This window comes from Berghia stephanieae, chromosome 1 (assembly GCF_034508935.2).
Source record: "Berghia stephanieae isolate SIO BIC M18660-M18661 chromosome 1, UCSD_Bste_1.3, whole genome shotgun sequence".
NCBI lineage: Eukaryota > Metazoa > Mollusca > Gastropoda > Nudibranchia > Aeolidiidae > Berghia > Berghia stephanieae.
This window is the reverse complement of record NC_088360.1, coordinates 1869392-1883813: the sequence shown is the minus strand read 5'-3', so window position 1 is coordinate 1883813 and position 14422 is coordinate 1869392. Positions and strand designations below refer to the sequence as shown.

The 14422-nt window shown below is 36.2% G+C and overlaps 1 protein-coding gene across 2 annotated transcripts in view; it reads left to right on the top strand.

Annotated features, from left to right (window-relative positions):
• Positions 1–12508, top strand: part of LOC144966070 (uncharacterized) — a 14202-nt gene extending 1694 nt beyond the window's left edge. The window contains exons 1-4 of one of the 2 annotated variants that reach the window (XM_078902121.1): positions 1–62; positions 558–911; positions 10725–10832; positions 11574–12508. The exon at positions 1–62 is cut by the window's left edge and continues 929 nt beyond it. In XM_078902121.1, coding sequence (XP_078758247.1) covers positions 1–62; positions 558–911; positions 10725–10832; positions 11574–12221 — 1172 coding nt within the window. In that variant the 3' untranslated portion in view covers positions 12222–12508. The remainder of the gene's footprint in view (positions 63–557; positions 912–10724; positions 10833–11573) is intronic. The other variant, XM_078902128.1, reaches the window with a different exon arrangement.
• Positions 12509–14422: the final 1914 nt, after the last annotated feature.

Below are 14422 nucleotides of genomic sequence, written 5' to 3'. Positions count from 1 at the left end.
AGCGACCCTTTCATCAAAATAGCAATCAAAATTACTCATCATCATCAGCATCATCATCAATGGTGCGGGTATACAATACACTTTTAGAATAAATAATTTAACACTTATGTTGTTATCATTATTTTTGTAGCGTTATTATTATTATTATTATTATTATTATTATTATTATTATTATTATTATTATTATTGTTACTATTAACTATTATTATTATTCCCCTCCCCCACCCCCCTTCTGTTTTAATAATTTGATAATTAGAGCATCATGAAAATATCATACAAAAATTCCTTGGGTTAGCGTTGGAGGTATTTGGACTATAGCACTGTACTTTTTTTGAAAGAAAATTGATCAGAGAAGTGCTAGAAAAAAGAAAATCTGAAAAATTAGAATTAGAATCCATGCCTGGCGCAGCTGTCATCCTTTCTATAACACAGAACATTATGATGCAATCCCAGATTTCTAAATAGGTGCACGATTGTAAATTTCTTCATCATGCCTCTCACATTTCTTTCTCTTTCTTTAATGATTTTTCAATTCAATTCATTTTTTTTTTTTTCAGTTTGTCCCAAACTTCTTAGTCAGTTCTGGAACTGGACTTACACCAACCCTGACCCCGACTACCCTTGCAACCATCGAACAGTCTTTCATGGAATTGCAACATTCAGGAGCCAGGGACCCGGTTACCCAGAGTGGATTTGTACCACCCGTCGTAGAACCCTCTAATAGCAATAGTGCAGATCACTCTCAGGACAGTTTTGAGAATTCATCCTCCGATCCAGAATGGGAGCCGAGTGCCAAAAGAGTGTGTCTGAAGGAGGGGGGAGTGAAAGGTGTTGACTACATTGTCACATCCACAGGAACAGTAAACGTCACTCCACAGAGAAAATATACACGCAGGAATAAGGATGAAAAGGTAAGGAGATTTTATTTATTTATATTTTTATTTTGTGGATAAAAAAGTAAATAATCTTGTTCATTTAGTCGCTCTTGTATGAAGTATATAAAAATACTTCAATGAACATGTGTCTAAGCCCCAGTGGTTACCCTTTGTTTTTAGAATTCAGTTTAAAAAATGATGCCCTACGATTTTTATATGACTTGTACTGCATGAAATTGAACTATATATTTCCGCGCAGTCTGTTTGGGTTTTGTTTACAGTCTATTAATATTTATTATAACCGATTTCCATTTTTAAAATGGGTGATCTCTTGTTGCTGAACTCGGTTGTTGATTATTTAGTAATTGACGGTTTTTCTATTTCAAACCTAATTGATGGCTGTTTCTGTTATCAGTGGAGTTGTTTCAAGTTCTTTACAATATGTTCATAGATAAGGAGATAAGATTTGTTAGAACCTCACGAGTTTCAAGTCACTTGACTATTACATCATCAGACTATTTAAATTAGGAATTGATAAAAAACATTTGTGTTGTTAACGGATGAACGGGTGCAGCAGCCTCAGTTTAGTGTCATATAAGCAGATAAATAAATCTAGCATATCTATTATAAAGGGCATTTTCACAGTTTACTTAATAATTTTGCTCTTCACAAAGCTTCATTTATTCTCCTAGCAAGTCATAGAGAGCTGAACTTTCATTTCATACCACAAAAGTTATCCATTAGGCTAAGGTGCCCTTATTTTAGTAGCTTTATTATGCAATCTATTACTGCCTGTAGTCAGATACTCATTTAGACTTGAGTCAAGTCGATATGTAACATGTAAAGTGCCTCACCCAAAGTCACAAAACTTGGACCCGATTTATGTGGTCATGGCTCAACGTTGCTTTTACTTTGACTCGAGTGCAAGCCTTTTCTCTCAGCCACATCACTAGACAAATGGCTAATAGCAAACACAATTATTTGTTTTGAATATACTGATATAAACAGATCAGTAAGTTCTTCACTACGAATTTTTCCCAGGTCATTGATTGGCCTCTTTTTGCACACGCCGTTTCAAACTTGTCCTGGATGTGGTCCAGCTTATTATGAATAATGTAGAATAATTTAGTGTCATTGTCTATAGATGTTATTGATAATATTCTTATACTATCTCATCTGTAATGAAATTGACTATTGTAACCATATTATATGAAATAAATAAAAAAATATAGTTGTACAAGATTTAGCTTAGAAATGGATTCATCAATGTTTCTTTTCAAACTCTGTAATTTTGTTAAACTTCAAATTCCAACAAATGTGGACCAAATAAAAAGTATGATGCGCTGGAGTTAGTAACCTATCAACAATTAACAATGTTTTGCTGTGAATTTTAAAAAGTTGAGGGAGTGTTGGTATTGGAGTTTGAGACTTCCTTAAAGTTAGGGGGGGAGGGGGGGGGGGGGGCTTTGCTTGAGATATGAATTCTGAAATGAAAGTTTTATTGGCAAAAGAAATACAATGTATCGCTATCGCTTTCATTTATTTATCGATATCTACCATCATTGCATTACTATCAAGTACATAAACACATCTAACTCACCCAAGCATTAGGTGCGTAATTTGTTTATCCCCCCACCTCCCAAACCGCATTAACCATGGATTATTTCCAACGAGATTCAAGTACTCCACAAATAATAATTTGATAACTGACTGATAACCCTGTGCTAATCACGGGGGTTGTGTGTGTGTGTGTGTGTGTGTGTGTGTGTGTGTGTGTGTGTGTGTGTGTGTGTACTCGATGTACCTGCTACTATAATATATTACATACATTTATTCAACAACGTTATTATCAACGATGTCAACGCTATTAAACCGTGACTCATCTTCGCTACAACTACAACTCGCACTCTGCACTCTGCTCGCTGCTGCTGCTAATATTATTATTATACTCAACAAATGGCAAGTTGGGGGCAGGGGAAAAGGGATCGGGGGGGGGGGGGGGGGGGGGGGGGGTTCAGAGTAAACTGGAACTTCTCATTGGTTGAGTTTGCAATTTGTTTGAAATTAATAAACGTACGGTAAGAATCGCTATGTCGAAAACGAGCTGCCGTTAGATACGTGATGTATTATGCACGTCTAGTTTGTTTATAACAAGTGTCTGTTATTGAGGGGCATTATAGGAGAGAGGGGTTGATGTTTACGTTACGATGCTCCAAACTGCGGCGATAGATTATATTCCTTCTCTTTTCTTTCTTCTTCTTTTTTTTTTTTAAATCAGAGTTTTAGGAACAGCAAAAATAATGATGGCGATGGTGGTGGTTCGTATTTGTGTAGAATAATATATTGTGAGCTCATAAATTAAATATCAAGAGCATTCTCGTGCCCCAATTAAAACACGCGATTTGATTTGATTTTTTCGCATTGATGTTTAGTGACAGTAATATTTTGGAAAAGGAGTCCGTCTGGTTATATTGTGGAGGAAAAAGGCCAGGGGAAAGAGGGGGGGGGGGAGTAGAGATGAAGGAAAATTGAGTAAAAATACAGGAAATTAAAGGGTGGGGGGGGGGGGATAATGGCCATGTTGGTCAATTGATATGCAAATAGACATACGTTTTATTGACAATAAAGAGATCTTGACATGTGCTTCACGGTGATAAAACCTGTAGATTAAATTATACACCGTCCAGCGAGCTGGGAACGGGTGTCCGTCCAGCACGGCGAATTCCATTTTAAACGAGTTTGAAAATATAGATGAAAAGATGGATAAGTCGTTCGTACCAATGTTATTGAAGAGAAACTGGAGAGAGAGAGAGAGAGAGAGGGGGGGGGGGGATATAGGTATTTATTTTGTTAATGTCTGTAGACTAGTTGTGGGGTTTGTTCAAAATTGCAGCTGTAACTTTGGAGTTATTTGACATTTATGTTCTTTTTGACATTAACTGTTTTTGTGCCTGGGGGACGACAGTTAACAGAGCTGTGTTTATGATTAGGACACGTAGGTGTGGTTTTTGAGAGGTAGATTAAATTATTATTGTAATCTCTGTGTCAGGACCCTCTCTCTCTCTCTCTCTCTCTCTCTCTCTCTCTCTCTCTCTCTCTTCTCTCTCCTTCTTATAATATATATATATATATATATATATATATATATATATATATATTATATATATATATATATAATATATTTATTTTTAAATATTTACCACAATGTTTGAGACAGTCTACATTAATGTTTCAGGCTTAATTCGCCATCGTCAGGACTGAGTTGTTTTGTTGACTGTTGTTGTTTTTTCGTACCATATATGTATCAAACACGATTCAATATTATATATATATATATATATTATATATATTATATATATATATATATAGATCTGTCTCTCTATTTTCTCTCTCTCTCTCTCTCTCTCTCTCTCTCTCTCTCTCTCTCTCTCTCTCTCTCTTATATATATATAAAACCATGTTTGAGAGAAGACAGCGAAAAACCTGCACATATAGATATATACACAGGGTGTCCCACGGCCACATAATTGTAAATATGGGATTTAATAAAATGCAATTATTATTTTAAAATGCAGTTTAAAAAACACCCAATATAATTATACTTACACATATTTTTAAACATAAAATAATTAAATTTTATTAGATTCCTCGGTTACTATTATTCGTCATGTACATACATTTTTAGAGAGAGAGAGAGAGAGAGAGAGAGAGAGAGAGAGAGAGAGAGAGAGAGAGAGAGAGACAGAGATAGAGAGAGAGAGAGAGACAGAGATAGAGAGAGAGAGAGAGAGAGAGAGAGAGAGAGAGAGAGAGAGAGAGAGAGAGAGAGAGAGAGAGAGAAGGGCAGCATAACATGTCAGCAAGATGGGGAGAAAATGAATAAGTAAATAAACGAAATATAAATAAATGGAATAATGGGCGAATAGAGTAGCAAGGTAGAGCTTGATGTTGATGATAATAATAATAATAATTTTGTAATGGATGGGCGCTCGAGTGATGAGCGGTCGGCGTATTCTCTATGGCGGCAACCAACCACTTGCACTTTCGATGATGGCGATGTTGATGATGTCATGGAACAGGCATCTGGTGCGGTGCCGTTATTTCTGCTGTTCTGCTGTCTCTTGTGTAGAAGGCTAGTTCTCTGGCATAGCTGGTGGGTGGATTGGAAGGGATTGACGGGTTGCCTCCCGCCACAACTTTTGACTTGTGGTTATCTTTTTTATATCGAAAAATCATTACAGTCCAATGGAAACTTTCGGTACCTGTTTCTATAAATAGCATCTCAAATGTGTGGTTAATGATAACTTTACGGCTCTATAACCTAATTTTACGATTAATACGATTTATTCTCTTACCAAAAAAAAAATGTTTACTCCGAATATCCATCAGTTCAGATGACCCACATATTCTTAACTCACTCAATCCTAGATATTTTTGCTACTTTTCAAAATTGGAAAAAATGTATTAAAAAGAAGCATGTACAGAAAGTTTTATTCAAATACCATTGACATGCAAAAACTAAAAAAACATTAGCTTTTATACGACGCCTATGATTTGTCTCAGAAAAATGTAATAAATAGGCATGGGGTAAAAGTAACCCGGGTAAACTACGGATGTAGTCGGTGTTAGGGTTGAGTGAGTTAAAGTCTCACATCAAACACTTCAAAGGGGTCAATGGTTGGAGCGTTTTTCTATCTATTTATAGATTTATTTATTATTGCAAGTTGTTGCCCATTTTAATCGATCGACATTCGAAGTAAAAAAAAAAAAATACTGTCAGATTAATTTGATAATGGAAAAAAAAAAGTATTTTGTCCGTGTACATTATTAGTGTTGTCCCTATTTCATGTTTATTGCCTGTTTTTCAACCCGAGAATAATAATGGCAATATATTCATAATTCCGGTAAATTTGATATGCCGTGTATTTAGTAGGTCTCCTCCGCAACTAATAAATGACTGACTATCGCTTTGTGAGTCACCCACGAAATGACGCCAACGGCGAGAAAGGAATTGGGGGAAGGGGGGTGGTGTTAGAGAGAGAGAGAGAGAGAGAGAGAGAGAGAGAGAGAGAGAGAGAGGGAGGGAGAGAGAGAGAGAGAGAGGAGAGGAGAGAGAGAGAGGAGAGAGGAGGGGGAGAGGAAGAGAGAGGATAGGGATGAGAGGTAGGGAGAGAGAGGGGGGGGGGGGCTGTCAACCATTATGGTATAGGTAATACTAATATATAAATAAATATATATAAATGGGTTCAAATTGCCTCATTCGTTTCCAACGTTATGTTGTTGTTTTTTTCTCTCCAAATTTTTTTTTTTTAAGGGTTTTTTATTTTTTTTATTTGTCTTTTTGTTGCTGTTTTTTTTTTTAAATAGTTTCTTTCTTTCTTTTTTTTTTCCTTAGTACGGCACAATTGTGATCGGTATAATGTCAACATTCTCTCCATCTTATTATTAAGCTTAGTTTTGTCCTTACTCAGTACGCCGTGGTTCCCACAATAATTGTAATTATTACCAAAGAAGAGAGAGAGAGAGAGTGTTGTACGTTTGCATTTTCAAAATGTACATTTTGTTTGGGGTTTGGGTTTTTTGTTTTGTTTTTTCTTCTCTTAATCGTTCATCATTAATTAGGCCAGCGATCTTACCACTACCTTGCTCATATCGATGTTCGCAGCAACCCTGCTGGGGAATACGATTCAATAGTCTGATGTCACGCGCCCGGCAACGGCGGCCATCTTGGTTCTAAACAAAGAAAATCATTACGTTTTATTTTTTAACTTTTCATATGCTTTGTGATCAGAATGTGTAAAAGTCAAAACATGATCAAATTTATGTGTTTTTTTTCTCCTCTGGGTACCCTTTAAGCTCGCCGGAGAAATATTTCATACGGGCGTCGCCGTTGTTCCGATAGTTTAGAGCCAGTGTTACTAAGTTACCATGCGTCATAAGGAAGGAAGTGACGTTACGACTGTTGAAGAGTATAAAGTGAGTGGAGCAGGCACTTATGTTGGTAACAACAAGATATGAAGTGAATAGAAAAGTGCCCGAAGACAATAGAGAATAAAAATTTTTCGCGGCGGTGGTGGGGTTTGAACCTGCGACCTTATTGGTACGACAATTCCGCCTGGCAGGTGAGAGCGTGGCTCTACCGTGTGAGCTATCCACGAACACAAAAATATTCGTTTCAAACCCAAAGTCATTACTAGATCCCTCTCTCACCCACTTCTTGAGACCGCCGATTCGTTCGTACACCACCATCGCGAAGAATTGAAGAGTATAGTATCGTGTTCATTTTGGCCGCCCGGTCGGCTGCTCGGTGTCTATTATAGATAGTATGCGCTTGGCTAAGAAGCTCATAACATTGCCATCCGGAAGTATAACGGACCAACACACAAAACTGTGTGTATCCATGAACGTTTATAGTCGGGTTAATACAGTTCAGTGAGCATTACTCATAAACGCGGATGGCAAAAAACAATAACAAATACCTGAGTGACGTCATCTTCGAAATATCTATAACTTTATATTAACATAAATCCGGCTTTCGGCGTTTAGTTGATAGATTAGATGGCGTGTTTTGATCTGTGTAGTGTTTGGTATCTAGAGTTTGTTGGTTTGTCTGAATCGTCGCTTGGGTCTCTGTATCTCCGTGGCTGTCGTGCGTGATATAAAAAAAAAACTTTTTTTTTTTTTTTCATTTAGACAAGAATTTTTTTTTCTTGAAATATTAATTCAGATGGCCTGACCCCAAGCTGCCAAAAAAGTCTGAGGTTTTAAAGAAGTCCCAGGTTTGAGATTTTTCTACAAATTTAGGCCATCTGAATGGATTGATTTTCGAATTAAAAGTCTGTTTGGTCGAAATAAAATAAAATATTAACGTGTCCGAGAACTCTGTCCCGATCTTTAAAAAATTAATAAAACAAGAAAACACATTTTAAACTTTTTGACAGAAGTCTCAATCGATTAAAATTACCCCCCCCCCTCCCCCCCATCATCGTGTCAAAAACTCGCAAACCTGGGACTTCGTGGTTTGAGAGTATTTGCCAAGATGGGGGTCATTTGAATGGATCGATATATGAAGGACGAGTTTTCCTGGTAAAATGGGTTTTTTTTTTTTTTTCTGTGTTTGGTTGGGGTTTGTTTTGTTTTTTTTTTCAGACACGGCAACATTACAGCACTGCCGTACTCTGGAAAAACCCATATTTTAAAATTTGGCCAGAAAACTCGTCCTTCAAATATCGATCGATTAAATGACTCTCATCTCGGCCAAAACTCTCAAATCCGTCACTTCGACGAAGTCACGGATTTGAGAGTTTTTGCCGAGATGGGAGTCATTTAGATCGATCGATATTTGAAGGACGAGTTTTCTGGCCAAATTTTAAAATATGGGGTTTTCCAGAATACGACAGGGCAGTATGGTTAGGTGCCACAATGTTTTTATTTGAAGTTGGCATGTTTAGAGATTCCACCTACATAAACAGTATTTTATAATGAATTGTAATATAGTGACGTGTTCGTTTACAAAAGTATTTTACTAATAAAAGCTTTATCGTTTTACTAATACAATCCTTCACGGTGATAATGTATACAGATCCCTATCATATTGTTATTATTACTTATGGCTGTCACCCTGGGGGTTAAATGCTGTGATGAAAAATAAACCTATCTAAATCATTGTTTGTATTTGTTGTTCCATGGAATTTCAGATCATAATAATATAGGGGGTCTCTGTCATGTCTTGATAAAAGATAGGGATGATAAATTGTCGGTGTTTTTAGAATTTTGGATTAAATATGGAGTTGGCAAATAGGATGACATGATTGAATGGCATTTGTCATTACAATCTAACCCCTCCCCCCCCCCCTCCACCTTATATATATCTCTCTCTCTCTCTCTCTCTCTCTCTCTCTCTCTCTCTCTCTCTCTCTCTGTCACTAGCACAGCCAAATTTATACACCGCTATTATGATAGATGGTAGAGATAGAAAGTTGACATTTAAGAACATTAGTGAGTAAATTAAAAACAATGGCTCCCGTAGACGGTAAGTAAGTCGTAAATAAAGCAAGCAATCACTGTGGACTATACTATAATAGATTTTTCAATGAATGACTCATTGACTCAATGTTGGTGCGACTGGAAACGGGAATGTTTTGTCTGAGCTCTTGTAACTGGCACTGGATGAGGCTAATTATTCTCCTCTCCCTCCCCCCCCCCCCCCCCCCCCCCCCTCTTCTTTATCGCTTTTTAAATCTTTCATCACTGTCCTCCCCTATTGTATTGATAAGAAACCTTGTGGTAGTGGACAATGAATAGAACTAAGGTTCGTGCGTGTTTCTGTATGTTGGGTGGGGGGGGGGGGGGGGGGGGGTTGGTGATTGTCGGGGGTCGATGATACAGTAGTTGAAATTTTCTTTTGATTGGGGTGGATTACTTAACCGTTTCCTTTTAATCTGGGGACAAAGTTCTGGGAGTTTGGATGAAGGGGGCGGTCCAGGATTAGAGAAAGCCACAGTACAACGACTGAACGCTGTTTTTGGGGGTTTTTTTTTTTTCATTTTGGCGAGAAAACTTTTTTTTAAAACTGAAATTATTGAAATTACACTATTCTTTGAAGTTTCAAGTATAAAACGTTGATAAATTGAGGGTTATGTTACACTCTCGGTATAATCTGCAGTAAGTTTTGGTTTGGTTTGTTTTTATTTTGGCCAAAAAGGAAACAAAGAAAAGCGTTGTGTCATTGGAAGCAAGAATAGTACTCGTGACCTTAGAATGACCGGGTATTTTTTGTATGGATTTCTTTTTTCCTCTGTGGCTCCAATGCGGCAATGAGATTGATCGGCGGCGCGAGTGTCAGTGTCAAGTCAAAAACCCCTCTCGTCGTGTCCTCGTCCTCGCATTGGTGATCGTATGACTCATCCGTCCATTATGATAACAACATACCAACGTTATGTCTCACCTAACACGCTCTTTGGGAATCACTGGGACATAACCACCGTCTTTGATCTCGCGTGGAGTTTGCCTCTTTCTTCTACTTCTTTTTTTTATTTTTTTATTTTTTTGCTTTGTCCAGTGTGGTTTTTAACAATATATTATCCCCCATCCACCCTTCAAAGACTCGTTTGTTTTTTGTTGGGTTTTTTTTTTCAAAGATAGTTTGCGATTGGTGGCTGTGTTTTAATTTTATGTATTGATTATTATTACATTTCAAATTCTGTTTGCCAAAGAAAACAAAGTCTGATTGCGTCCATTGTCTTCTGTTGATTTGATTGGCCACCGCGTGTTAGGGTCTAACCACCTGCAAGGTATAGAATACAAAGGAGATAAACATATATTTATTTCTATCGGAAGGGGCATTGTAGTATTGGCAATTCAGCACAAATTGAGTTTTTTTTACCCCCCCCCCCCCCCCAAAAAAAAAAACAAAAAAAAAAAACAATAACGTGATTTGTTGCATCAATATTAATAATTTTTGACGAGTTATCTTCCCTTAGTTAAATATCATCAGCTAACACAAATTAAGCCCTGGGGCTCCCTGTAGTGATGAGGTAAGCCCATGTATTATGGCTTTTAACATAGGCCATCAACTAGATGAGCAAACGATCTTCTGCTGGTTACACGTCCTTTGATTTTCTCCATCACCTTGGTTCCTTATGAAAGACAATGCCTTTAGGTTGAATATATATTTATGTTGCCAACACCAACATTGATATCTCATCATTCTGGATGACATTGGTTAATTTGATCTCTAATAGAAAGGCTTACAAATTCTCACCCCCCCCCCCCCCTTCACCCCTTCCCCTCAAAGTGAGCAAAAGTTTAGTTTTTATGTTAACAATTATTTTTTTTGTTCCTTTACAGCTTCCACCAGAGGAAGAGGAGAGGCGGCGTGTAAGGAGAGAAAGAAACAAAGTGGCTGCAGCAAAATGTCGGCAAAGACGAGTGGACCACACGAATGAACTTGTAGAGGTAAGTGTTCGCGAAAAGCAAATAAGAAAACACATTTCTATAAGGGATTTGATTAAAAATAATCAGAAATGATTAAGAATAGATATTCACCGAACTCAAAATCAACCAGTTGGTATTTACACAGATGCCTTCCTTTACACTAATTCTGTATTTTTAAAAAATAAATTATTCGGCTTGTTATGTTTTAGCCATATAATTTCAAACATCCAATAAGTCGTAGATTCAATGGGTTGTACTCTGCCAGCAAATTTTGGTTTTAAACTATCAAATTTGCAGTTTGAGCTAGACCTGTCTTCTTTTCTAAACTAAATAAATTCCAATCTACATCTTTCAATATTATTCCTCTATTTTTTATTTCCAGTTTCGCAGGAGAATGATAGGCATGATGATATTATATCTAATCTTTATAATGTCTGCTTCAAATTGTACCATGATAAATATTGTAATTGAATAAGAATATGATGGATAAATAATACTATATGAATTTTATACAGGTGAAGAAAACATTTTCTTTACATCGCTACAGTAAATTTTCATTTTGAAATTTGATTGATTTTGTAAAGAAAAAGAAAGCAGTTTTGCCTGTAAACCAAAGCAATGTTTATGACTATTAGTAATAATATACAATGGTGTTCATTTATATATCATAGCGAATCATATCGTTTAAGAGCTTAAAAACCTTTAATCTAATATACATATCTAGACTTATTTATGTACTTTATTATCTTCTCTCTATTTTAGGAAACAGAAGAGTTATTGGCAGTGCAGAACAGATTGGAGTCTGAAATCCAAAGCTTGAAACAAGAGAGAGATCAGCTAGAGTTTATTTTACAATCTCACCAACCATTGTGTAAGGTTATCAAGGGGAAAGTAAAATCAGAACCCGGGGCTGATAACCGTCGTCATGAAAACTGTTCACCACGACCCAACAACAACAACAACAGCCACGTCCATCACAATAGCCATGATCCAGAAAACCTTAGCAAGTCCTCTAACTCTGTCTCCACAACTAACAACTCCATCACAGGTAAGACAATGCCTGAAAACAGCAGCAGCAACGGCCTCAGCAAACCAGCCGTCATTTCAACTCCTTCCATCTCACCTTCCATTGCATCTGCACGACCAAATTCTCTTCCCTTGATCAAAAGAGATCGAGCTCGTATGTTATCAATGACGTCTGCTACAGGCGTGACTATCAACACCCCAACGTCTGGAATTAGCATCACACCGTCATTGTTTTGCCCTGATTTGGACACAATGGTTGACGGTTCGACAGGACTTACCCCAATCACGGGTATGTCGTGCTCTAGTCAAGTTCAGAACAGGAGTAGCAACGAGACGAACACGAATGGTGAAAATGGTGGATCTCCGAATTTGATTTCATTGTAGAGTATGCACATTACACCCATTTACCAAGGAAATAAATTGTTCATCCAGCATGAAATTCATCATACTACATGCTCTCACATATTAGTTTCATTTCCATGTTTTAAAAACTGCATATCATTGGTGACTGGACCTCATCGTAATAACAGTAACAGTAATTGTAATGGAAATTTTCACAACACATAAACTTGTTTGTTTTTTTTAAAAATAAGATCTCAATACACTTTATATTTTTCATTTTTAAGTTTTAAAAAAAAAGGTGAATCAGTTTATCACACTGAAAAAGAAAAGATTTAAAAAGAACACTTCAAAGAATGAAGGGATCACTTCTTTCAGATGCATTGTGGTATGTCATCCCTCTGAAGATTTCAATTTGAGATGAGGTACCATACACTCAATTTTTATTGTTTTTAATAAGTGATAAGTTTTTATAAATAGTGTTTAAAAGTTGTTCTGAAAATGTAGTCGAATCCAAAACATCATTTCCTGTAGATTTCGGTTTAACCCAGAGAAATATGTATAGCTATTACTTTAGGTATTTTAATCGAAACAATTGTGGATTTGTCAATTGGAACTATTTATCTTTTTAAGTGTTTCACGATGAGCATAAAGGTTATTCTGGACAAAGACTTCACTTTTGAAACTCAGCATTATCTGTACCTTGACAAGCTTTTCAAGTTTAAATAATGAATACAAACTTTGTTTGGTCAGTGCTTTGATTTTGAATGTAACTGTAATGTCTATTCTTCATTCAACTTAAGACAGCTAGATAGCTAAATAAAAATTTAGTTACATATTCATAGTAATAATATAATTTGCTTCTTCTGTGATGAAAAATTGATGTTTATTTTTTTGTTTTCTATGAGCTGTTCATGAGTTTGGTAATAAAATTTGATAATTTATATCATTTTAGCTCTTTTATTTTCTATGCATTTTTGTTTTTAATTGCATTTTTTTTTCTATGTGTCCATTTTAAAAATCAAGTAATTTATAAAGGAATAAATCACCGCTGTTGCCCACAAGAATTAGAAATGTTAAATAAATTCCCATGACTTTTGTCCTTTATAAGCGATGTTTGCTCTCTCTCTCTTAACACTATATCTAACCATTTTCATAAAGAAAGCAATAACAGTAATACAACTTGGGTTTGTTACGATTCTGGCTTCAAAGAAGCTGGAGATGAATTTGTTGCAGTCACGACTGGTTGGTGAAAATGGAATAGATAGATATTGGGAGAAATTGTGGTTCGAAAAAGAATTCGGCATCGCCTGGAAAAGGTTAAGGCAATGTCTTTTTCAAGGACACCTTTTTGTGCAATATCCATGTTGATCAAGCAGTTATTGATGTTTGATATAAATATACGATGTTATATTAGTATTATGTTATATATCATGTTGTTAATGCTTTTGTTAGATGGAAACAATCCTGTTCATTGGAGACCCATTATCTCTCTGTCAGTTTGATGTTACTTCCACATTGAAAGGAAACTCTGCATGTTCTAATTGTGTTTCAGCATAACTGTTGTAAACAATCGGTGTTGTATGACTGTTGAATGGACTGTAATAAGATCATGTTCACATTATATCGGTAAATTTTTCAAGAAGATATAAATGCTTTATCAGCCATTTCATGTTGCTTTTATATTTGTTATTGTTATCAAATCGACATGATGAAAAATATTGTGTTATCTTTTATACAATATTCAATGTTGTAACTTTTTTAATGTGACATATTTGTCCTAATTGAAATAGCTGGATTATAATTTTGTCCCACAAATGATATTGACCGTTTTGTCTGCGATTCAATTCAACATCCCCCCTAACCCTTCCCTGTCCTTAATATTCATGACCCACCTCTGATTAGGGGATCTATGCAATATCATTCCACACCGTACAGAAAATGAGAAATTAGTTTTTGACAATTTATACGTCAGTGCCTAATTATAATGAAATTCTCAAATGTCTTCATTTATTTCACACTCGCCAATATCCATCCATCCATCATACGTCCATCTATCTGTTTAGCCATCCCTCAGTACTGTTGTTTGAATTCAATTAAGAAACAAAAAAAAGCATCTTTATTTTCTCTCACCATCGAATCAAACATTACAGCCTCAATGATATCTTTTTGTACTTTGGTCGGATTCCGAAATCTAGTCAGAACTGAGAGTCAGTTCTCATTGAATTAGAGGTGAAAGCAGGTGT